At 41.8% G+C, this 26,618-nt stretch overlaps 1 protein-coding gene across 1 annotated transcript in view; it reads right to left on the bottom strand.

The window, feature by feature from the left end:
* The window catches only part of ITPK1 (inositol-tetrakisphosphate 1-kinase), a 118,392-nt gene that overhangs the window by 17,517 nt on the left and 74,257 nt on the right, over window positions 1–26,618 (bottom strand). The window contains exons 5-6 of the mRNA XM_026849255.1: window positions 5,291–5,389; window positions 3,387–3,427 (exon numbers count right to left, since the gene is read on the bottom strand). Of these exons, the coding sequence (XP_026705056.1) occupies window positions 3,387–3,427; window positions 5,291–5,389 (140 nt within the window). The remainder of the gene's footprint in view (window positions 1–3,386; window positions 3,428–5,290; window positions 5,390–26,618) is intronic.

Genomic DNA, 26,618 nt, shown 5'->3' with positions numbered 1-26,618 from the left:
ACAACACTTACAGGAAAGTTCCTAAACGTAATTTTTTTTCTTAAGCCTGTTAAGATCTTCTCATGGGACTTCTTGGGCCTACTGTTTTACTCAGGATGCAAGACAGTCCAGAGAGGCTAAAAGTATTTCTCTGGGTCTCACAGTAACTCCACAGTGATACACAAAGTAAAATTGGAGCTTCCTGCCTCAGCATGGTGCAGATGAGTTATATTGCTTGCTCACTCTTACCATATGCTTCCTGTCAGTTTTTGTGCTTTCTGAGATCAGCTGGATCTTAGTGAAGTCAGGGTCACTGGAAAGATTTTACAAAGAAACTTTACCACTTTGTACTCTCTCTCATGTATTATTTATGATCAGCTCTCATTTGATGTATGCTGTACTTTCAGACTGAATTTTTGTTAACACCTTTGTTTGTTCCTGTAGTAGTTAAATATAATAGGTTTTGTTGTTCAAAAACATAGCCATGGTAAATGATGCAGTGATTACATATCCATAGCTAAAAGTCTGAGCACATTTTTTCCTTATTCCTCCTTATCTGGTAGACCACATTAGATTACATAATTGTCTGCATGCATGCACAATGATTCAGTAAATAAACATTTTCTGAGTTCAAGTCAATGCATGCATTCAATACCTCCTTGCAGCTGATATTCTTACTTTGCCCCTATTATACCAGGTGCCATCTATGTGGCAGCACAGAGTGTGAATTTTTGAGTAGTAACAACCTGTGCAAGGAACCTACTCTAACCAGCAGAATCGTCTATCAAGATGATTCACAGCAACAACATCATCATACCTCTTTTGTCTTTCACTGGTAGCAAGAAACACTGCTTGCTCTCTTCCTCCTGTGTAGAACTGTTAGCATTATAGTATCTACAACATCATACTGGCAAGAACTGTGCTGTTCCTATAGTGTTCTCTTCAAATATCAGTTAACCCACACAAACATGAGTTGATCAGGTCCTTATCTTATTTTAGAAGTGTGGAAACCCAGAGAGTTTATCTTCTCAGCACAGAACTGACCTAGGCTACTGGAAATTGTGTGAAACCTCTCTTCTGCAAAGCTCTGTGCCAACAGACCCATGGACCTGCACATAACCCATATAACTCCCATGGTGTTGCATTATGCTGGTTCACTGCGATCCCTCACGGTTTTTAGCATGCATGAATACAGCTCCAAGAATTGGCTTGCAGGGTGCACTTGCTCTGTGTCATCTAGCACAGACCTGCTGTGTCTGGCAGTAACATGGGAACAATACTTTATATCATAATTTCCAAATAGCATTCCTCATTATAAATACAGAGCTCTTTTAAAGGCAAAACAAAACATTTGGCAACAGGAATTTTTACTGACAACATCCTTAAGGAATTCAGTCTCAAAAAACACAGTGATTCTCTGCCTTTTCATTCCTGTCTGCTCAACACTTAGAAAAAGAGTCATTTTGGACACATTTCTTCAGGTTATGGGTCTCACTGCTGGCAGCTGGGAAGGACAACCTTCAGGAATCATCTCTGTTCAAGTGTAACAAACGGTGCTGGCAAATTGGGGTTCAAGTGCTGAGCTAGCCAATTGACTTTTAGTGCAGAGGCCATGTAGAATTGTGGGACACCACAGGAAGACTAACTAACAGCACCTTGGCTTGACTAGCTCATGTTTTCACTGAAAAACGCTGAGTCTGTTGGTCTTGGCTGGCACCAACTCCAAACTCAAGCCCACACCTTCAGATGTCCCTGTTAGCCAGTACTTGAACTTTCTGAATAGTCATCTTATGAGAAAAGCAGGTTTCTGGTCAGGCTGTGTTTTAGTTCCAGTTTCAGCTCTGCAGTGGTGATATCTTTACAGAAAATGAAGTAATATACTAAAAGCCAAAGAAGGAGTCATTAATAAAACAGGCAACACTTTCTTGCTTCTAGACATATGCTCTATCTTTTAGAAAGACTGTACTGTAAGCAGAGTATTTATTCTACACTTCCTTTGCCATCATTGACCATAAAATAGCAATTAAAAAGACAGTTCCTCTGATCATAAACACAGTTTTGGATCACTCTTGAGAACTCAGAAACTACAGAATCATAGAATAGACTACTACTACTACTATGTAAGACTGTGTTTTTTTCCAGGGGTCCTCCTAGGCTGTAGTCATAAGTTCCTGTGACAAAAGTCAGCCTACAACTGTATTTTAGCCTAATTTTTCTTCAGAAAATGGAATGCAGGCAGAAGGCTGGGGTATGTCTACACTGTATGAAAGAAGAGCAAAGAAAGATTCACCAGGGAAATGAAGTCTAAGCCTGACTGGACAAGCACTGAAAGGTTTATGCATTTCAGGTTGCAGTTGCAAAGGAACTCCTGACAGAAAAATCAGCAGGGAAGCTGAAGTCTTAAATTAATTAACAATCCAGTCCCCAAGTGTTCTGGGGGATAATGGCAAAAATTTATAGTGGCTGCTCTGGCAAACTACAAGTCTGTCGGCTTGTAAAACGATCCAAGCTAAGGCTCACATGAAAAATCTCACTGCAATTTTAGAAGAAAGTGCTGCTCACTCAAGATTTCAGCCATAGCCATTCTGTTCATCTAGATTTATATTTTACTTCAGGGCCTTCAGCTCTCAGAGATGCTGCAGCAACATACTGCATGTTTCAGGAGCAGCTGGGAAACCTGGACGAACACCGATGTTGTTAACAAAGGAAGCCAGGCATCAGGAGAGCCAGCAGCAAGGGCTGGATTCTCAAAACTGAGCTGTGGTAAGCAGGAAGGCAGGAAGCACACATGGAAAAGAATTAAAACAGGACTCAACTTGCCTAAATTTAGAGGAAGCTAGGCTCATAGGGAATGCACTCCTTCCAGGAATACACAACCATTTTAATTGCAATTGCCTTATGGGAAGGAGGGAAGGCAGCCTGTTCTCCCCACCGCTCCAACTGTGTTATCACAACTGAACATGCCTGGAAACCATCTCTATTTGCTATTCCCTTCCTCTCATAGAGAGAAACCAGCTGCTTCATGTGCAGCACAAAATCATTTCTCACCTGTACCACATAAATGTTGGAAGAGAAACAGGGTAGAAATATCACTTAGTGTGACCTCCCACCAAAGGAGAGGCTGAAGGAGATTCTTTGCAGACAGAGCTGACTGGCAACTATAAACTGCTAGAAAGCAACTAGATGATAGAAGCTAGAAAGAACTTCCAAGTCAAGAGGTTAAAGTCGTATTTAACTTCATTTCAGATAAATAAGAACGGTGTAACTAAACATGAGGGAGAGGCAGGGGAGGGAAGTCATTTGGGCATAGCCCTCGTTCTGCCTCCTATAGGATCAGAAAGCACAGCCAAACCACCACGGGAGGACTGGATGCAGGTGAATAACACTGCAAAATTTTTTTAACTCACCTCATGAGAGTTGGTTCCATGGGCCACTCTGGTTTTACAAACTGGGTAAATAAAAAAGAAAAAAAAAATGCACCACTGAAACAGGAAACACAAATCCCTTATAAATCCGTTCCCACCCACATGTGCAAACACTGGAGTTTACCAGACCAAGGCATTGACTGTACCAGATGCCAGTGACAGTCTCTGCTTGAAGAGTGTCCTTCATCACTGCAAAACTGGCTTACTCCAAGCCCCACTCTCTCAACCACTCCTTCTAACTAAGGTGCAAGCAGAGGTCATTATTAGGACTGGACAGAGGTGCAAAGTATCAGCTAAGAAGTTAGTACCAGTACTGCCACCCTGCCTACTCAGAGGACACCTTCACAAGTATGTGATCTTGCCTGAGGCTGGAACTACTTTACAGGTACCTCAAAACATCACTGTCCTGAAAACAAGAGAACCAGGACACAGTGGAAAGCAATTTCTTTCCCTACCTCCCTGGTTTTGGGGAAGAGCAGGAAACTGAATGGGCTTAACCAAACTAAAGATACAACATACTTATTGCAGGCAACCATAGCGGGGCACAAAAATAGAGAGCCCAGCAGTTATTATTTCTCCTTCATATTCCTTATCTGCTCTGTACATCCTGGTTCTCACCTCCATCCTAAAACCAGTAGGAGGAAAGAAACAACATGCTCCTACTATTATGAAACCAGAGACTAACTGAAGACCCTGGAAACCACACAATAACTAGAGCTAATCTTATTTATATGTTAAGCAGAGGAGATGAAAACTTGCAAGTAGTGAGGGGGTGGATAAGACAAGACTTCTTTGGGGGTTGTTGAAAGAATCAAATTGCCAGCCAAGAGGACAGGCAGATGACCTGCACTAGAGTCCAAAATAAGTTGGTAACTTGACATTTTGGAAAGTGGTATATGATGTCTCACAGACACATGGTCTGGAGAGCAGGAGTGTTTTTAAGGAAAAAAAAAAAAAAAGAGAGGAGACAGAAAAAGCACTCCCACAATATCATGTTATATTAATTTTCAGTGTTATTTTTTAATTTCATCGTCATTTAGAGGGGTTGACTCAGGCCTTCTGAATAGATGGGCTATGCTGCTGACTACTGAGCACTAGCCTGCTTCTATCAAGAGGACAATGGGCCCATGTGAGAAAGGGGGCCAAAGCCATTCGGTGACTGCTTCACAATCTAGCTTCAAGAGACCTGCCTCACTTGGGAGAGGGATGGCAAAACATGCTTTTTCCACAGGACTTTACCTCTGAACCTTACAAATGCAATAAGCACCAAGGGAACACACATGAACTAACTGATTCTGCTCACTTCATACTGCAAGGAATCAAATAAAGCAATGAACTAAAGCACAAGTCCCACAGTGAAACTTGCTACAAAGCACAACAGTTTACAGCAGCTGTCTGAGGCTGTGGGCCCTTGGAGCCTGCTATCTATGGTAAATTTTACACTACTCCTTCTACCCTCTAAGATTATATTTGAGCCTGGACCAGGGAAAGGGAGGAGTGGGTGAAAAAAGGGAGCAGTCAGCAAGGCAGTGATTTTCTCAAGAAAAATAACGAATACAGCTGGCAGGAGAAACTTCTTGCACAAATTCAGAGCAAGACGCTAACTTTGTTAGAACTATGAGCATTTCCCAGGAATGCATGTTTACTGTAGCAAGGTGTTTAAAGTAAGGAACATCAATAAAAGGCAAAGTAAAAGCTGATAGGGAGGGGTTTTGTTCCACATTCTAAGCAGACTGCTTCAGAGCATTTGTTTCATGAAGGTTTTAACATCCCTGTCACTTTGGCAATGAAACCCAGACTCTGCAGCGTTGGCTACATCTTAGGGCAGGTGCATGTTCAATATTCAGAAGCTACTAGAAGCAGCAAGGAAAAGCCCATGTACATACTGAATGGGAATGCCAATCCATTCTTCTCTATAAGCTGCAAGGTATCTTCTCCACAGGCACTTGTCAGCTCCATAAAGGGTGGTGAACAGATCCTTTCATCTGCAAGAGAAAAAAAAAGGCTCAAATGGAGATTTTTTTGGAGGTTTTTAGCTTCTCAGCTGCATCATTACCAGCTCTCTCCATACCAACTGCTTCTTGATAAGTCAGCTTTACTTCTAACAGTTGATATTAAAGCACCAGAAAGAGTATCAGCCAGGCCTGAATTTGGGTTTCTGGAAACATTTCAGAAGATGAGAGGTCAAATTTTCAGATAACCTAAACGGAAATATAAAGCCCGTATTTTCACAGTCAGGCGAAAAGTAATTGGGATCTTAGCTCTTAACATTATACCTTCAAGCATAACATAATTTTCTTAGGCATTTTACAAAAACCTGAATGGTCAGCAAGTGTGGCTGGAGTAGGCAGTCTCAAAAAGCCATCGTTACTGGAGGGATGCTCAGGTGGTAGACTCTAGTGTGGATTTACTTCAGCCACGGTGCCAGCCATGTAACACATCCCACTGTCCACTGGGACCTCTCTGCCATGCAAACAGTGCTCATTTGGTCTGGCAAAGCCAGTCAGAGCACTGCTGAGACACTGAGAGACCTTAGCAAGACTGCTCAGTGGACCTTGGTTAAAGAGAGGAAACGTGGGAACCATGGTAAAACTTAACAGAGCAGGTCTATTCCAGCTTATGCTGATATTGTGTTTGTCCGGGGGGTTGCAGGAATGCTGGAGTCAAAACCCAGCCCTCTTAATGACACAGCAGGTTGAATTGGTCTAGGATTCATATCCTGTTCACTGCAGGAGAACTTTGATTCCCCTAGGAATGCAGCAGGAAAAGAGGAAAGCACTATAGTACTCAAAATATTTGACTATAAATCTCCACCACTCAAGAGGGCTGGGTTGCAATTTCAAGTGCAAAGAGAACCTTGGCTTCAGCCATGGCTCTAGGTCAGGTCAGCAGGCCCAAAGTCTTTCAGACAAAAGCTGTGTGCACACGGACAAAGTCAAAGCAAGAACATCACCTAAGAGCAACTATGCAACTTAACTCCTCAGTGAGCACAGTCTTTAAAGTAGTGCCTCCATGGAGTTTTAGCTGTGGTCAAGTTAAGTTTGGAGGCACAGAGTTATAACTCAGGTTAGCTGCGCAGTACTGAACTGCAATTCAGAATAGGTCTGCCAAAACTCACTTCTAAGACTTATTTGAAGAGAACCAGCATGACACTTTCCTCCAGAAGCAACTGGAGACCAGCACAAATGATGGAAGCAACTCAGGTCACAGGTTTATATCAACCTATTACCATCCACATCTATCCCAGTGAGCACAGAGAACCCAAACAGGTGGAGGCTATGGTGTGCAGATGGTGCAGAAACTGAAAAGTATATGTAGACTAAAACGCAGCAAAACTATATACTCTGAGAGAACCATGCATCCAGAAACCACTTTATAAGCATTATTTAGATTAATGTTTTTCACTTCATTATATGTTTATGCATGTTCCCTCACACATAAAACTGAATCACTGAAAATAAAAGGCACAGAACTGTCTATATTTTGATATACATCTCAATATATGTTTCAACACTCTGAGAATATCTGAGAACTCTGGCCATTAACAATAACGTTGTTACAAGAAGTTTTCTGCGAAAAGAAAAGACTATTTTCATACATCCTAAAAGGAACAGAAAGATTGATGCTTTGAGGTCAACCTCTACAAAGCTAAACAAAACATCACAGACTTCAAAGCTTTTGGTCTGCTGCTATGAAAACAGAAAGTGGCATCCAAAAGTGACAGGTACTGTAATATTTACAAGCCTTTGCCAGAGAGAAAGTTCCTTAGTTGGATGAATTTAAGGAATCAGATTTAGTTTACAGATACTTGGGAACAACTTTGACTTGGCAGCTCTCCCACCCATATGCTTAAGGCTCACAAATAACTTTGCCTTCAGAGTGCAGATGCAGAGGGATGTATGGTTCCATCTCACTTCCCTCCGTTTCTCTCCCAAGCAAACAGGAATGCGAGACAAGGAGGATTCAGCATTCCTGACAATTACATGACACTTGCATAGGGAGATGAAGGAAGGGGCAAACAGAAATTTCTTTGACTTTGTACTTAGAAAAGACCACCTGGATCAACAAAAAGTATCAGTGAAGACTGTTAGCATCTCAAAGTGCTCCTGCTGACTTTGCACAGCACTGACATTTTTTCCACCAAGAAGGTAATTCTAGCCCACTGAAGCCTCTAAAACAGACCATTAATTCACAGCCAGACCTGAGAACAAACAAACCCTCACTCAACAGAAGATTTCAGTATGGCCAGAAAGCTGCTTCTCCGAGTTTAACTGCAATTTAGAAGGTAGCTGTAGGTTTAAAAAAATGTCCTCCAGTTGCCAGTGATGATCCTCTCCTCCTTCCCAGGGTGACAAACACAAGCTGAAGCTTTCTCTCATCACCAAGCTCCTGATATCAGTATGACAACACTCAGCACACCTCTGCACTGAGGTTCAGGACATCCCTAATTCAATGGTTGAGGGTCAATCTCAATACTGTTTCACATCAGCATGAAACTACACCATACAATCCAAAGTGCAAACAAACATCCAGTGGTACATTAAACCCTCCCTTCTCCTTCTGATGAGGTAAGCTAATTTAGCAGGATCTTACTGGGCTGCGGACACTGGCACTGGACCCTTGGTCATTGTCGCTGCTTCTTTGCAAACCAGTAGCTACAAGTCACCATGGGAAACAATTGCCAAAACCGACAACAATAAATATACAAACATATAAACATAACAGTCTAGAGGTGAGAATGGCCCCACCACTGACCCTTTATTGACACTATAGCCCAACCCTCCAGTCTAAAACCAAGCAGTATTATCATTTGCATCAGAGCGCCCTAATGTGGATGAAGCACTTCTATAAAAGCAGTTTGAGAACTACCACAGTATGAGGCCACAGTCATGGCACACCTCCCACAGAGCTGCATCAGCTGTGCACTGCTAGCAGAAGTGACTCTATGTGTGTTAGGACACAGAGTTGATACATCCCAGAACTTTGCAAGGAGCTGACACTCACTCTTCTGCCATCGGTACTCATCTCCGAGATGAGTGTTGGGATGCCACTGACTGGAAGAGACTTCTAAAACAGCAAGTCTGGAAAAGACTATGCCTCATCTTCAATCCTTGGCTACATACAAGTGCCCTTAGTTCCCAAGAGATTATTACAAATGCAATTTCTAAGATTTGCATTTTGGATCTGAAATTAAAACTCAGGCACTTTCTCCCTACCCGAGAGAAAAATCACACACTAAACAGATAACCATAATTATTAACCCTATCTTTTTGCAGCCTTTACTAAACTGAAGATATCAGCAGGAAAAATCTCTCCGTAAGTCAAATGACTGCTGTGATATGAGGCCTTACGTTTTTATAGGGCACACTTGAAGAGTTTATTTCTCTCCTCTTCTAAGTGCCTGGTAGTCTCTCAGAGACCTGTCCTTAAAATATAGCCAGGACTCCAGGTGGACCATGTCATGTCCAGAACTGCCAACTTAACAGCAACAAGGAAAGATTCTTCAGATAGGAGAGGGTTCAGCTCTCATTTCAGACAAGTATCAGAAGTATCTGTAGCATTTCTGTTGTTAGAAACAACACATCATAATTAAATTCAAAAGTCAAAATGTTGTCACTGTGTTCCTCCCCCGTCTTTGTCCTCATTTTTATTGTATGTCTTGGCATAAACTTTGTAGTGTCTGCTTTCTATATTTTCCTTACATCATTCTCCCTTCAAGATTCTCTGATCTCATAGGGAGCTCCCTCTCTCCTCTCTTTTCACTTTCTGCTTTTTTTCTCATCCCCATCCCCATTTCTTCTCTATGTTGGTCTTTTTTTCAACTGACATTTTGCTTTTCCACTGCTACCTACACTTTATCCCTCCATCACCTCAGAGTGGAGATCATGGCTGGGTTCATGTTCATTGTAAACGCAGGGGGAGTGTTTGCAGTGGGACCTTTGAAGAGAGCGGGGCAGCTGGCACTGACAGGTTGCGGGTGACAGGCTGCAATCACCTCCCTCCGCGCAGGGAGCAGTCAGCTCTGGCACGTCATGCTCCTGGGTGAGCTTTGTCAGAGCACTGCTCCATTCTTGTGGAGCAACACTGTTATTATGAAGGTGGAAAACCTGACTGATGAAGGCCAATTTACAGGATGAGTAACACAGCTCAACAACAACAAGAGAGAGGTGAAAGAGTACACAAACCAGCAGTTGGTGCCAAGGAGGGAATTATTTCAGATGAAGTTCAACAACAGTGACAGGAGCAATGCGATGTGAAGACAGGGAAGAAGCAGACTAAATAATGGCTGGGGAAAAAAGTTTTCTGGCAGTGAGAATTGATGGAAAACTTTATGCTTGGGACTTGCTTTAGTAAAAGATGTTGAGCAGTGCTCCTCTACCCAGGGCTCATGAACCACTGGTGACCTGCAGTCAGACTGCCAAACAGCCACAACAGGATACCCAACCCCCCAAAAGGAAGAATGCACAAGAAATCCAACAGTGAATACAAACTCCCATTCAGCAGGTAGGCAAAACAGGTAAGAGGAAAAATAAGAATAATTCATGGCTGTTCCCAGTTGAACCAAATCTTTCATGACAGTAACTGGAAACTGCTGTGACAGGGCTGTACAAGAGAGTCCCTGGATGGTTTCTGATGAGGATATATGGTCCTTGCACTATCAAAGGTTGAGAAATACTGACACAGAGGACAGCTGTAGATCACTGTCAGGAAAAAATAAACCGTAAGAACAGAGGAACCACAAAGTAAGTTTCCTATTCAGATTTTTTTGGTCCTTATGATTTTGGAGAAGTAAGACAACAAACAATAAACTGCAGATCCAATGCTCTGCATTCATAGATCAACAAACAGTATTTCCTTGTCTTTAGAAAAGGAGTTTAGAGAGAGAGTTCATGGTCATCTGTGAGGATAGTTCAAAGCCTGTGGCTAGGAAAAAAAAGCCATAAGGAGGCCACTGCCTATTAAACTTTAGATTTACAGTCTCAACATGTCTCCTTACCTTGTCATTCACCACCCTTCAGTATCTAATCTAGGGACTTGGAAGCAGAGTAGATAGGCTGAAGAACAAGTATTTATTCACAGCACCACCAACCGCTTGCCATGGGACCATGACCCAATCACCAAACTCGTCCTATCTCTGAGCTTCCATATTCAAAGTGGGGAGAAGGCTTGCACCTTCCCTTGGTGAAAGGGGGCTTTATAGCACTGATTTAAGGATTTTCAAGAAAAAGACTTTTCAAGTCTACTGGGGTCATTACAACAGCTGAATAAACTCCCTGTTTTTGAAGCTTCTGTCTGAGCATCTGCAACCAAAATCCTGAGTGTGTTACTGGAAAAACATAAACCAAAATATGTTTACTCAAGAATATCCTATCTTCTGACCAGGCTCAGTACTGTCTCGTTAGCAGCATCTTCTCTGTTTATACAGAGAAAGTAATGGGAGCACCAAATGAAGAGCATGCTGAGAAGAAGGGAAAGGTAAAAGAAGTTGGTATGGTGAATTTCTGACACAGATGGAGGGAGGACACCATTTGTCAGAGGAGCACAAGAGGAAGACTGGAGTCCCCCAGGTGTGCAACAGACGCAGCCCGAAGCATGTAAGCATGTCATCCCCTAATTCTGCTTAGCAATTACAAACGGAGCACAATTTGTGCCCAAGTTGCCCTCTGTGGCTGAAAAGGCTGCCAGGATTATTTCTGAAGAAACAGGGTGCATGATCTCCTCATTGCACAATGCTTTATGAAGAGAAATGACAAAGCTGATCCTGAAAATTGGTGGTCTCTGCTGTAAACACCCTTAAGATAAGGAGAAAAACATCCGTGTCAAAATCAGAACTGGCTCAAGTCAGGCATCATCCAATGCTCATGAAGCAAATGTTAAGCCTTAAGATATGTGAAAGATTTACAGCAGACTGTCTCAAACTCTAAACTTCCTACTTTGTTGAGAAAAGCCACTCTTTAATAGAATAGTTGGCTCTGTGATTTGAAAATGCTTAAGCCTCTTTAAAAATAAATATATTTTCAGTAAACTCTGTTTCACTGTAGCTTCCACCAGCCTGCACTGATGCACTCTGCTCCTGGGGGGATAGAGAAGATGCACAGCCAGGGCAATGTCTTTTTCTGCTAATACAGTAAGGGGAGGAAATCTGAACTTCTAGCTAACCCCTGCCTCCTAAATTCATTTTTAACCAAAAAAACCAACCAACCACACAGAGAAGCTGTCAGGTTCTTTTTTTAGCATGCAGCTGAACCTTATCTTGAAGGTATCTTAATTTAAATCACTACATGACTGGGCGTTTTTGCCCTTCAATCAAGTTTATTTTAGCACTTCTGAGCTGTATTAAAAATACTCTCAAGTTGTTTTCCCTTCCCCTGAGACATGTGTGCATGAGGAATACTGGCAGAACAGATTTAGTTCAAATGTATGTCAATCTGTACTCATCACTGAAAAATCAACTCATATCTGAATACCTGTGTGTTTGAATCTTACTCTTAAGTCTGTGGGGGGAAAATTCCAGTTTTCATGACAACGCAGCTGTATTTGGGAAGCATTTGGCAGCGCATTCCCAAGACACAAGAGGGCAGAGCAGACTTAGCTTTGAGGGCATGATTTTAACCTTACCCCAGCTTGACATACAAGGAATTGTGCACTGAATATCTACGCTACATGGAACATCTGCAGAGCAACAGTCTTAACTTCTAAAAAAGTAGTGATTTTGAAGCATCTAGGCAGTGAGTGAGGAAACCTCATAACTGCATGTAAGAAACTATTAACAAAATTCCCCAAAACTTGACATTTCCGTATAATTAAGCAGTGCTAATTATGGTTTTTGAACATTAATAATTCAGCTTAAATTGAAGAGAAATAAAGGTAAAAATCAAAGTAAAGCCAACCTGAGGGAGTTTTTTCCCCCAGATGAACTCTTCCTCAGAGGCAACCATTTCACAAAGCTACAGTCTGTACAGGATCCTCCCTTACCTTCTAGATCTAGACTTTCCTCATCAAGGAAAAAAATGAAAGGGATTGTTTAGTAAGCTCAAAGAAGACTTTATCTGCATTTTTACCCCAGTAAGGTTCTATTCAGAACCCTGACACTCAAAGTATTGACATCTGTGAAACCCCAAAGGTATTTCCAGAAGATAGACAACCCAAAATCTGCTCTGTGTGTCTGCTCTATATTAAAATGCAAATGTCAGGTTCAGTGTGAATACCTGAACCCTGATTAAAGCCAACTCAAGTATCTCTAAACAGAAATTTGTATCTGCTGTTTCATATGCTTACCCATATATTTTGGATACAGGAATGATAGTTACAATTGGCATCCTGAATCAACAAAAGTGTCTGATTTTAGTACTCATACCAACATGGACTACCCTAGTACACAGAATGATAAATGAGTCTCAGAACCAACAGTGTCCAAATTACTCCTTTCTCTGAAATACAGAAAGTATCTAACGGTCCAAACACAGTTTATTTCATGTTTCCTATCCCAAATACTGGGCTAAGAAACTACTTAGACTAGTACAAAACAACTTCCAAGCTAAATTCCCATCTGCAAACTACACACCTCCAGGACAGAGGCCTGTGGGATGCTGGTTTGCATCCCCCTGGACTAGATGGTGGGTGAGAGCAACAGACAGTGGTCTGTACTTCCCTGTATAAACACACACAGCTTGAAATGGCCAGGGAGCACCAGATTTGGTGCAAATATATTGTTATACACTGTGTATTGGAGCTTGAAGGAAGGGTGTGAGCACCAGGGCCCTCGTGCTTGAACAGATAATGCAGCACCCAAGGTTCCTCATAACCAGCTGATGCACATGAGAAATACATAGCAGAGCATCAGTTGCTTCATGCAGTGGGACGCTAATCATACCCTGGAATCTAGTGCGAGCCTTGAAGGCCCAATATTGAACTCCTTACTGATTTTATTTGCATGTTACTCCACTGACTTAAGTGAGTTACTTCCTCTTGGTTGTAAGTATCTGTCTCTCCATGTCTTACACAAAGTACATCATCTAATAAAAAAGAAAAACACACCAATGAGTATATTTATGGCCGGGGGTATGATGACAGACACAACACAGACAGCTTTTTCTTGTCCATGACAGAGTGCATCTGCAGACATTAAAGTACCCAAAAGAGTAGAGTCCACTTTATAGCTCTAATCTAAGAGGGTTGATGGTCCTTAACTAGATCAGTTTAATGAGCTTTTAGAAGCTAAATCCTGGGAGAGACTACACAATGCACGCCCCATGCTTTCAGTAAATACCACTTCCAATCTATATGTGCTGGGTCAGAGGCAAAGCAGCAGCCCACGTAAGAAGTGAAAACCAGTGAGAAAACTCCCTCCAAGGTAGAGAAGCATCTCAGGGACATGCTAGAAGGGCCTCTGACATGATGCCCAGATCAAGCCTCCATAGTACAGCAAGAATCCTGCAGCAGCTGTGCCCCAGCTCAAGCCAGGGAGGAACAACAGGGCTTTTGGCTCCTGTTCCAGACCATGCCACCACCAATGACAGGGGAAACGTGAATAACTACCTGCCCTTTATTACTTTACTACCCCACATGTATGAGAACACAAAGTGAAGTGCAAGAGATTATATGCAGATCTCCAGAACAGAAAAAGATCTTGGGATAACACTGAATAGAAGAGGCGTATTGCTGCTGCTGCACCACTGAGCAGGGCTGACAGCAAGCCCTGTGGCTGAGCATCTCCAGTCAGCCATGTTGTGGGTCCACCGCTGCTGTGAGGTCAAAAGGAGTTTCCAGAGACTTGGTGACAGTTGGTTTCATTTGAGTTTCATTATGTATAACAGCTTCCCAGAACACAACTATACAATAGCAACTTCTTACTGCATCAGGGATGAAACTTAAAAACATGGCATTTCAATAACAACAGTGGAAAGAACTGTTTAGTCTGAAACAAATACATGTTTAAACAAGAGCAGAGAAACCTAAGCAGAGACTTAAATATCAACTCAACAACATACACAAATGATCATCAGCACCAAATTTACATGTAATGTCGGAAACAAGAAGATAATGCCTTGTCCTAACACGGTCTTTGCACAGGTTAACAAACTTGTCTAACACATGGGTGACTTTTACCCTCTACACTGCTCATTGTTCAGAGCTTGCACTTTGTGGTGTGGAAGGAACAATACCAAATGAACAGGTTGTTTTATTAAGAAACATTCTGTATTTTCAAATGAAGACCTTAAAGAAGACCTGTAGACAATCCTAAAACACTTAGGAAAAATGTAACTGTGAAACACGGGTTCTGACCTTGAAGGATTCTGCTCTGCACTTCTTTGTGATGACTTAATTGGAGTATGGTGAACCAACCAAAGCTGTCGCCCACTACAGGGACTGGTGTGAGCTGATGGTTTTTCTGCAGGGAGGTGGACAGGGTCCACCCTGAAACCAACAAGAAGAAATAACTTCTGAGACAAAGAAGCTATGTGTATTTTAAACACCAGAAAGAAAAAAAAAGCACAGACCAATGTGGGAAAGCTGTGTCGGTGTATGTTTTCCTGTTATAATTATGTCAGTACAACTACAGCAAAGGAATGCACACACACCACTTTGTTTACATTGGATTAGTTTCTTCCGTTAAAAAGTCTACACACAGCCCTGTACATTTTTCTTCCTAAACAACTGTGAAACACTACTCTGGGTAGGTATTGCAGGGAGTAGCAGTCCCACACCAGATCGCAGATGATCAAAACACTGTGCAACATCTATGAGAAGCTATTGGAAGGCAGGGACCAGCAGTCCTTACCCACTGCCCAAAAGTCATGTTGTTTTAGGGAGCTGACATTATTTCCACACTGCTGATGAACTGCAAGGAGGAAATTCTGTGCAACAGGATTCTGCTGGCACCATGAAGGAAAGGCAGTGGCCGCTGAACTGCAAGGGGCACGTGTCCAAACATGGTATTTCTGTGGACGTCAACTGCTAAGATGGCAGCCCTCTAGCAGTATCCAAAACAAGCTGGTTTCTATTTCTATTTTCTCTTGCATTGTGAGTCTGGGTCTTTGGCACTATCTTTGGTGCAATTGATGCCTGAGTCCCTGGTTTGATGCTGGGCATGTCAAGAAGCTAGCAACAGACAGAAGCCTCTTATTCCCCAAAAACCTCAATGTTTCAAAGCAGCAAGGTCAGCATTGACTGATCTCCTCCAAAAACACTTGGACAGGAGGCAGTTGGCAGTAAAAAGGCAGTGGGAGGAAGGACAATTCCACCAGAGAGGAGTCCCTGACCAATGTGCCAGCACACACGGCAGCATCAGGAGCCAGGCACCTCATGACAGCAGCCTCCCAAGTGTGGCTGTGAGCTCCCTGGAGCTGTGTGCCAACAGGTAACTGGGATGGAAAGGGGAATTCATATCACCTAACTCCAGCCAACTTGTCTATGCAAGCTGTCTGTGTACCAGCCTAGTCAGTGGATACAGGCACATCTGGATGGTGATCTACCTTATACATTCAATAGTTTAATCACTTATGGACATACCTCTGCCCACTGATTACAGAGAAATGTACTCCTAGTACTGAATACACATGCAACTTTTAGCTAGACTGTGTCAAGTGCAATGAACTGTCCTTTGCTGTCAGAAAATTACCTTCACAAGAACTGTTGCTGCAAAGTAGTCTTCCTGTTTTCCTGAAATGTGCATTCCCATCTTGCAGAGAACAATAATGACCTGTACAGTCTGAATACACAAAGAAATACATATAATTTTCTGCCTTCAGTTACTACACTGACTCATAATTCATGAACCTGCTACAATCTCCTACCAAAGAAGCACAACAGCAAGGGTAGAGGAAATGTCCACAGGCAGAAACACCCTGAAGGAAAGCCCAGGAAGGAAAGAGAGCTTGTGTATCATTTCTTCGGTTTATATCTAGCAACACTGGCCAGGAAAAACAGTCTCCTGAATCATATTCTCCACTTTGGCAAAGATTAGCTCCCAAATAAAATTTAACAGTATAATTTTACTTGTTTAAAAGGGAGAGCAAGTATTATCCTGGTCCATCTGACTGTAGGTGTGTCTGTGGTTGTGTCTTGGGCTCCTCGGCAGAGGCTTGTTGCTGCTTATTGAATCTTGTACTGGTAACAACCTATTAGCCCTGGATTACACCTCTGGCTCTTGCCTAGCTGACTGGTATGCACTCATGTAGTGAGGGGAATCTTTCTTCTGTGGATGTCTTTGCACTGCATTGGGCTGGAGGAGCTGTTCCAGCCTCTGTAAGTGCATCCCATCTGCTGACATAAGGACCAAATGTACTGAACTATACTTTTTTCTTCCCCATTGATTTATCCATTTAAGTCTTGAGATAACAGCTATCTCTGTGATGCCTAAAACCCAAGTTGTACGGATTTAAGGTGCACAGGAGGTGCTTTCCCTAAAAATTAAAGCTTACTAGAAGTTGCTATGATTTCTATATATAATGGCCACTTCTTCATTTATCTCTTCTTTATCCCCTGCCTTTTAGGAATGCAGCAAAACATTCACTGTCTAGGACCTCTCATCCTGGGGGTTCTTTAAAGGACTGTCCTCAGGTCTTCTTACACATTGCTGGTTGTCCTTTTGCTCCACCTCAGAGTCCCACCTGCTCTTCTAACTGCTGACTCAGCCCTGTTGCCACTCCTGACCTTCTCCTTCCCATCTACACTGCCATTTTGTCAAAAGCTTTCTCAAGGATAAACTCCTTCTGTGACATTTCTAAAACGAGGTCCTTCCTCAAGCTCCCTCTGCCAAAACTCAAGCTTATACAATCTCTTTTTTCCATTCTCTGAGTGTCTGGATCCTTTTTACATCTCTTCCTCTTACTTGACCTAACAAACTGCAGGTTGTAAATAAATGCCTTTATGTTTACCAGTCTTCTCAATGTGAAAAAGCCAAGTAATACCCCATGAAGAAGAAGCCTCAAATATACAAAGGAATTGAAGAAAACCAAGTTGCAGCATAGCTGCAGAGTGGATCACTAAGACAAGGGGCACTGAGCAGGTACATGGAGTTGTGTAGGAAGCCCTTCAAACTGCTTGACAACTGTCTGCAACTCGTCAGACATACAGCACCTACATCAAGAAATACAGGGGATGCAGACTCCTAGAAGGCCAGACTGTATCATATCCACCCCTTAGCTACTCAACACAAAGTGGGTTGGGAGCCCTATGAGTTTGTAATGAAATGACAAGGGTTTCCCCTTTCACAACAGTCAGTGATGGGATGCGTGACAGCGACTGAGAGATGGACTCTCTGGAAGATGCCTTGAGCCACACAGACACATCCATTTAGAAAACACCATCATGCTTTGTAGCTCAGAGTATCTGATCAGTGAAGAGGAAAGTTCCCCCTCTGTTCAGTGTCAATTCCCAGTTTTCACCAGATCCCTTCCCAAAGGAAAAGGAACATCTGTCTTCAGGAAATGCACTTCTTTGAGCACTAAACAGCTGCAAAGACTTAGAGTACTTCATTTGCACCTGCTGACTATCTTCCAACCCTCTTTTTAGTCGGTGACAATGCTGCAGAGCTATGCTGAAATCCTATCCTCTACATACGATATATCCCACATAAAAGAATTGAAAAGTTACTAATAGGATAAGTAAAATCACAGGCTAAACTCTATTCTTAACTATGTTGTAATCAAAGAAGCATTAAAGACTACTCAGTCAGAAGAATGCTGGGGTTCATAGCATACCAGTTGTAGGATCTGAACTCTGCTGTGTAGGTGGATTAGTAAGTTATGGAAAGAGATAAATTCTTGGCTAATTTTCAAGGACAGAAACATTGCTAAGCTCAACAAGCTAGACAGTTCTCAGCATGACCCATCATGGTTTGTATAAAACATCTTTGATTTAGTAGACATGCAATTTCCTTTTAATCTGATCTATTTAATGACCTTTTTCCAGGCTTCAGGAATCTGGGTACTCATTTTCTTTTTGACAGACTGAAAATGCTGTAACAAAGTCAGGGTGACAGAAGACAGTCAGAGACATAGCATTTCCAAAACAAGGAACGTATCCGTAGGTCTGGGAAAGCTAAATACATCAAGGGCAATTAGTAGATTTCTGAGACATGCAGTTATGTCTTTCAGTCAAAACTTTACTAATCTGCTTCCTAGTAGATGAAAAGAATTAGCTTGTATTTGCAACGATTAAAAAACCCCACAGAATAAATACTAAGATTAAACTTTTCAACTAGCTAAAATGCAGATGAAAGAATGCTCATAGAAAGTCTAGGCTTCTGTCACTGTTGTAAATTTCATTTATACAAACTTTTTCAAATACACAAAGTTTCACATGCATCAAAGATTCTTCCAGTATCCCTGGGCTATCCAATAGGGGTTTCATTTTACTGCCAGGGAAGCTGAAGCAGACCCTCAGTTGGACTGACCAAAGCAATGATATCAGGGTTGCAGCCGGAGGCTCCAGCTCAGGATTTACTGGCAATTGTCCCAAGCTCTCATATAGCACTCTTCATTTGTAGATCATACCCTTTTTCCAAAGGTAGTACTTGCCACCATTCCATTTTATAGACAGTGAAAACAAGAGACAAAACCCTAGAAGGACTCTCCAAGAGACAGCCTGTGGACAGAGGTGGAAAACCACCTTTTGTGCCTAACTCCATCTGAATCACGAACTTACCAGTTCCTGGATCTGTCCCAAGTCATCAGTCAGTCACAGTGCAACAGCTGAATGATGTTTGTTGAGGCATTTAAATCAGAGAAAGGAAACAAATATTGAAGTAAAAAAGTGCAGTGGAAAAGTTTATAAGACTATGACCAGTGCATGGAGTATGAGGATTTTAGTTTATTCCAAGAATGCAGAACATTGTCCTAAATAATTAGGATTTGCAAAGATGCATAACACAGACACATAGCTCAAGCTTTATATAAGATTTCCTCATGTGTCTGGAAGCTCAAATCCTTGTTCATTTGTTTGGTTTCAACTTTATGTTCTTGCACTGTCGTCATTAGAGATTGATTTTTTGGCTTTTGTACCCACAGATGATTTCATGTAATTGTAACTGCGCCCACCAGCACCACGTAGGTATCCAAACATGCTTAGCTCTGCAGAGCCTCTCAAACACAAGGATCTGCATGTCAACACACAAAGCACTTCTGATACAAGCAGGACACGTGCTGTACAAACACATCAGTTCTCTGGAGCAGGGAGGCTACTTTTCCCAACTTGAACTCATATTTGGAGAAGATGAGATTATGCAAACACAGGACATCTGAGACCATGGATTTGCCCTGACAAAAACATTTTAGCTTTCCTTTCTCTTCCCCGAGGCCAGCACTGATGCCATTCATTAGCAGAAACCCAAGCACCACGTTAAGCAGCAGAGTACATACAACTTTTCTGGGTAATTTCTTCACATTATCAGAGAAAAGGACAACAGAAGACATTAGGCCACAGCAGACAGGGTGCTGTAAAATTCAACACTGTGCTAAAAAGGAGGAACAGTATACCTTCTGTCTTAGGGGGAACCCTTCAAAACCTGACCTCAGCAGCTCCTCTCTGAGATGCAATGTGGAGGAGGATGCTGCTGAATTCAGCTCAGCAAGAAGGGGAAAGCACTCAGGAAGGAATGCTCCATATGCTGAACAAGGACACATTAGCACCCTACTGGGACACTGACACGGGCAGTACCAGCATTGTTTTGTTCCAGTAAGTCTAACTATTAGTCACATTTATGTACTGATTGTAGCAGCCAAATGCTGTAGTTACACATATGAGACTTTATACAGGCAATTCCAGAAACTCATTCATCCCATGCCAAAATATAACGTATTGCCAGTTACAGAGGGGGATTCTCGCTTCAAGAGTAGGGGTGGTATTTTGTTTCCAAAACTGTACCAGAGGCGACACAGTACCTCAAAACAGGCAGGAAAGTACCATGGCTCAGTCTGACAACGCGCTTGTCCTCAGGAAACCCTTAGTTTTACCAGAACAAGAGGAGGAAATGCCCTGAGCACTCCTTGCAGCGTCTCCACAGGAAGAAGAATCAATTGTACTGTTGAACTGAGAAAGTGGAAAAAAAAAATAAATATCTGTGTCCAGAACTAGAGAATCACAGCAGGTGCCAATATTTTCCAGTCTTCAGGCATGTAACATCAACATTTCAAGCTTCTCTGTGAAGTGTTTAATAATAGTCTCTTTAGGTTCCTTAGGAATTGTCTGCACAGCATACAGTAGAGTACAAAGGCAGGAAACCATTGGGAGATTTGGTGCTTTACTAAAAGGGGAAGCAGAGAACATGCCAAGTTTCTTGTGAAAAAAAGATGATTGCACACTGGGTAATACTGCAAAGGACACAGCTGTAATCCTGACAGTGGTTAGGCTATCACAGCTTTTGAAAATGCCAGGGAGCCGACAACCAAGATGACAAGGTACCAGCAAAGAGCACATGGCAGTAAGCCTACCTCGCTCATGCAAAAATCTGTCACTACTGCTACTTGATTTTGCAGACCACTTTCGTACCAGTACACAGAGGAAGGAGGCAGCCTGTGTACTTCGTTCATTTAAGCACAACAGTTCAGGCTTCCAGGTAGGAACAGGCAGCTCTGAACAGAGAGAAGACAAAGTTTAACAGGACTCGTACCCTGATGCTCCTTCTAAATGAGAAACTGGAGGACATGATTTTGGTTCAGAGCAGTTAATACAGTCATTACTGGACTTCTGGGGCTGCACCAACTAAATGCATCCTGTAGAACTTAAGTCTTTCATTTCATTCTGTTAGCCCTGTTTGGCGCACAAGGCTTTACACTCCAGCAGACTCACAGAAGGTAAGTATTATTTCCAAGAGTGACCAATGAGGAAATGACAAAACCAGAAAAGCCCCTTGCTTCCAAACAAGCCCTTATTGTTTCACCTCTGGTGTGAGACTTGGAAGAAGTCAAGCACCCACTCACAGTTCAGGAGAGGACAGGACACTTGTGACATTCACACTTTCTTCAACCATAAGCTATCCATGACAGTACAGCAGTTCGCATGTGGACGTGCCACTGGAACAACCAGTGGGAAACCAATGTAACCACCTCGCTGGAGGAGCCAGGGGCTTGAACCTCCTGTGGTGTCAGGCCTGAATCCTACTGCAAAGAAAAGCAGAGGTAGGCTGCTTCCTAGATGGATGCAACCTCATGGCCACAGAAGGCAAACAAAGTGATATCTTGAGGAGGATGGCACCTCCATGGCCTCTGTTGGCTAAAACAAACTAGAAAACATGTCTAAGCCAGGGCAAACAAATTATATCTCAGCATCTTTTGAAACTGTAACCCTTCTACAGTATGTGCCTTATTTGGTTCATATCTTTCCTCCATGAGGCTGAGCTAGATGCTTATTTGAATTTGCTTTTAAATCTGTGGGATGACCCCTGCTCTGTATACCATGAAACAGTAATTATGTTCATTTTGGCAATGGTTATTGGTCTGTTATTGAAATGAATACCCTGTCCTCAATGCCTGATAAATCTGCCCAAGTAAGAGAATGTTCTATAAATATATCCTTGTCAGCTAGCCAATATACTCATGTTATTTTCCATAATATTTGTGTACTTTTATAGCTTTTCCCCTATAAATACTTCGCAAGTCTAGCTCAGACAAGAATAATTTTCTGTATAAAAAGCAAATGGTAGGATGGATGTTCATGTAGCACAGTAAAAAAAGAAGTATTGCAAACACATCATTGCCAACTGGGTAATTATTTCTTCTTCACTTACAAGAGTTTGAGAGTTAGGTATGAATAAAGTTACCACCTTTTCCTGTTCCCTTTCTGTTTATCCTACTAAACAGGAAATCCCAGAGAAATCTGAGCGCCCACATTTAATAATGTATCTTTCTAAGAACTAAAGACTTTAAAAGGATCTTCATTTATTACAGGTCATGATCACTTCTGCATGGCCCTGTATTCATTTTATTTCAGCTTCCCTCAAAAAATATCCAAGGATTTTAATTTCATTTTATTTTTAACCTTTGCATCCCATTTCAAAAGCACTTAACATTCTGCATCGTAAGTCTAGTTCTTATGTGCTGCCTTACATAAAGCTGCCAAAATCCAGTGTTAAACTGCAGTCAGCCATATTTCAGACCATTCCTTCATTACAACACAGCCCAGGAGTGATTCAAAAACCACTCCCCTCAGCACAGGGTGGGGTCCTCACAGGCACTATCCGACCTCAGCCAGCAGGTACAACCTGCAGTCACCAGTACCAACATCTTTAAAATAACTTCACATGCATTTCATTCCAGGTACTCATCAGAGAAGCCTAGAAAGATATCAGCTGGCTTTTTATCTCAATACCCATCTGACAACAGTACAATCAATAGGGGTTACAAGAGGGGATGGGACTTAAACACACCACTAAATCAGTTTATGGGTTCCTAGTTTTCCTTATGCCCTTTGGCTAATCCTAGTCCACAAGAGATGAGCAGTCTCTTTAGGAGACCAAAAAGATCCACCCAACCAGGATCAGGAAGGTGTTTCTGTCCCCCAGGATGAGGCTCATCCTTTGCATTCCAGGTTTGCAGACTCCTGTGATGTTTCCGAAGAATACAAACTCAGATTCATATTTGTAGTGATAGGGTATGTATTCACACTCTAATGTGGAAACTGTTCCCTAGTATTCACTTTGTTCCTCTATTTTATTTTTCCTTTAGGTTACCCACTTCCTTTCCTCCTTGGTTTTTGCCAGGGAGATCTTCAGCATCCCTTGCTCATTTGTTTTGCTTTTGGGACATCAGGACAACATGTGATTCTAATAGGACAAATCAGCAGAAACAAGTGCTAGTAGCGGATGTCTAGGGAAGAGTATAAAACCCCAGAAAGCTTACAATTACATTATCCACATCATACCCCATTGCAGCAGCCCTTCAGAGACTTCTTCAGGAAAGTAAAGGGTTCACCCATTCTCAACAGGTTTTGCCGCCATCAGTCTAATTGTTTTTTGAATCCTACACAAATTGGCATTCACAACATCCTGTGGCAATGAGTTTCCTTATTTAGCTATGCAACATAAGTTACTGAAAATGGTTTTTTTTTAAGCTTACCACCTACTACTTTCATATTTATACCAGAAGAAACAAAACATTGCTGTTCCCATTCATCATCAGCATGCTGCTCCTTATTCACATGGGCCTCCATTGTATTCCCCTCTCAGCTGCTTCAAGAAGCTTTGAGTTCTGCATTTCAGTTTGATCAAATCCTTTCCCAGTGAAGCTACTGTACTGGGAATGGAAAAGAAAGGGTCTGGCCACTGCAGTGAAGCATTTCAGTATCACACGGCAAGTTTCTGTCAGAAAATCTTTGATTTTTACTTGCAAAGACTTATGCTGAGTCTTCAGTAGAGACTCTTAACAGCACAAGCAACCAGATGATCTTGTACTGATTGCACAAGACTTGGAGAAAAAAAACCAAAAGTCATGCTTCTGTAAGCTTGCTTTGGGATTTTAGACTACTTAAATTGTGTTTCAATGTACCAGATTATTATGTAGTGCTTGTAAGGCCAGAAGAGCCACTTACTGAAAGAAAATGAGATATTTGGTTGGAAGAAGTTGGAGAAATGCAAGAGAATACTATGCTCATAGATGCAGGTCAGATTTTGAACACAGTCTCCTACCCAAAGTCCCTATCTTTCATAATAAAGTGCACTTAACCACAAGCCTAGTTAAGATCTAGAAACTGCTCCAAAAATGAAATACTTAAACAGTATGTCTTTATTTAAATTTTATTAGTTCAGAAGGGAACACATTTCAGCAGTTATAATGAAGAAATTGCACCTAGGCAGTTACAGATCATTAAACATACCACATCCCTTTTGTGTGATATAGAAAACTAATAAGAGGCCATCATCAAAGAGATATTCTGTGATACCTATGCAGTTAACTCAGGTTGTAAATCCTGCCAACCCTTGTGTTCAGAAGAAGGGAGTGGATTCCTGCTCCAAAGAAGCGCTGCAGGCCCAGCTCAGGATTTGGTAGTGCTAGTCAGACTCTGATTTTCATCCACAATTGTGTCTAGATGTGAACTTTCAAAGACTAGTATGCAGATACAAAGGGAACAATGTTCAAGTTTACGCCTGCAGGCAATCAGTTTGCTTAAAATACACCCACTGCCCAAATACACCACATTCCATTGCCAAAAAACCTCACTTGCCTCATCTAAAATAAATGCCATACTATAAATGTTCTGTTCATCAATTCCAATTAAGAACATAAGCAATAACATATAGCTGAAAATAAGCTTTAACTTTAGGTGAATTTTAAATCAAGAATCATATTTTCTAGCTGGATTGGTTGGGGTTTTTGTATTTGCTTTGTAGCAGTAGATGCGTCTGGTCTGGGGCTCTGCTTGAAGAGCTTGGAAACCTGCTCAGATGATGGTTTTGAATCCTAGAGAAACTCCATATAACACTCGCTCTCCCAGATGAAACACGCTCAGCTGATTACACAGGCATCTCTAGTCCACTGCAGTGTGAAAGGAACCACATCTTCTTTAACTCCCTTCCATAACCCATCTTGTTCCTTCTACCTTGAAAAGGAGCTGTAAATTCAGAGGCTGCTATGATTCTGAGCTAACACATGCCTGTCAATGAGAGCTACCCCATTACAGTGAAAAGGATACAGCCTGGAAGAAAGGTACATTTTTCCCGCATCGGGCAATGCTCATGGCTAGATACTAGAACTGTGACACAGATATAACCTGCTCCCTGCAACGTGACACACAGCATGCTCTGCACAGCGAACAGAGGACTACTGCTGCTTTAGGCTTCGCCTGCTACAGCAAAGCACAGTCTTTCAGGACGTTGTAAGACTAAAAATAAAAGCAATCAGCTCAGTCTCTGATCTCTGTAATATCACTTGAATTAGTAATTACATCAGAAGTGTTGGTTCTCAGGAGAGTCATTCACAGATTGACACTGCAAATTTCATTGATGGGCATTTTGCCATTATGGAAAACCCTTCAGTAAGGGCACTGTCATTCTGTACCATAAAGGTCAGCACTGGCAAAAGACACGTCAAGGAAGCCTTGTGACAAATGGCAAATGCATCCTAATATTATCTTATCCAGTCATCAGCTAGAAATTTCTCAAATCGTAAATGCAATAGAAAAATAACAAATAAATCCTGTTTTAAGTACATCAGGTCTCTGGTTAACTTGGCTTACCAATGTTCAGCTGCAGCTCTTCACAGATGCATATATTAAGCTTAATTAAAAAACAAATATACAGTTTGGTTTATTTGAACTACATTTGGTGACATGTCACCAGCCCACGGCCTTTTCCTCCCCTACATCAAACTCTGACTTTAGTATATGTAATACTTCATTTTGTGCAAACAACTCTTCTTACAGGATAAGGATCATTGGATTAAATTATCATTAATTTTAATTATCATCCTATCTCAACTCAGAATATGTTGCCCAGACCTAAAGATATGTTTTATTTCAAACTACAAAGAAGCGTCTCTCTTCTGGACTGTTTTTAAAAGCCATGACATTTATTTAACCCTAATGACAATCAGTATAAAGGAGAAAGCTAAATCACACCACTGAAATGGTAAATACCAAGTTCCCAGCAGTGTTAATCTTTCTCTGATCCCTTCTTCCAAGAGGCTGCTCCTTGCAATCTGATCAAACTTGAAAGCCCACAAGTACTCTTGGAGATTAGCTGATGAAGCAGAAAAGAGGAAAAAGCTTGGGTGGACGGTGAGTGTAAGGGAAGTGTTTCAAATGTGCAAATTTCTTCATGCACGATTCCCAGGGCTCTTTTTATGAAACATGTTTTGTATTGCTTGAATGACAGTCTGTACTGAATTTCCATAACCCCTCTTTTGTCAACAGTCAAAGCAGCCCAGCACTGACACTGGCCTTAATTCAACACTGACAAAGTAAAAGAAGATGGAAGAAGACAGGTAGCCAGGGGTCTCATCAGGTCTCTTGCACTGCTTATGTCATGTAAAACACTCGAGTTTTTTACTTGGCTTGCAGCAAATTGAACTGAGAAGGGCTCTAGAGACAAGAATGAGACACTACAATTTTGGAGATGTTGACAGATGAGGATGGGCAAAAAAACCCACTGCTTTAGGTTTTGGCTACTCTGGGGGACATTGGGATCTGAAGTCTAAATAACACCTCTTCTCATTGTTCTTGCTTGCTAGGTTATTCTGCAATGGTGAGACAAACATCACTTTCTGAATGACTAAAAAT

This window comes from Athene cunicularia, assembly GCF_003259725.1.
Source record: "Athene cunicularia isolate RWA chromosome 5 unlocalized genomic scaffold, athCun1 chr5_part1, whole genome shotgun sequence".
NCBI lineage: Eukaryota > Metazoa > Chordata > Aves > Strigiformes > Strigidae > Athene > Athene cunicularia.
This window is presented reverse-complemented; position numbering and strand designations above follow the sequence as displayed.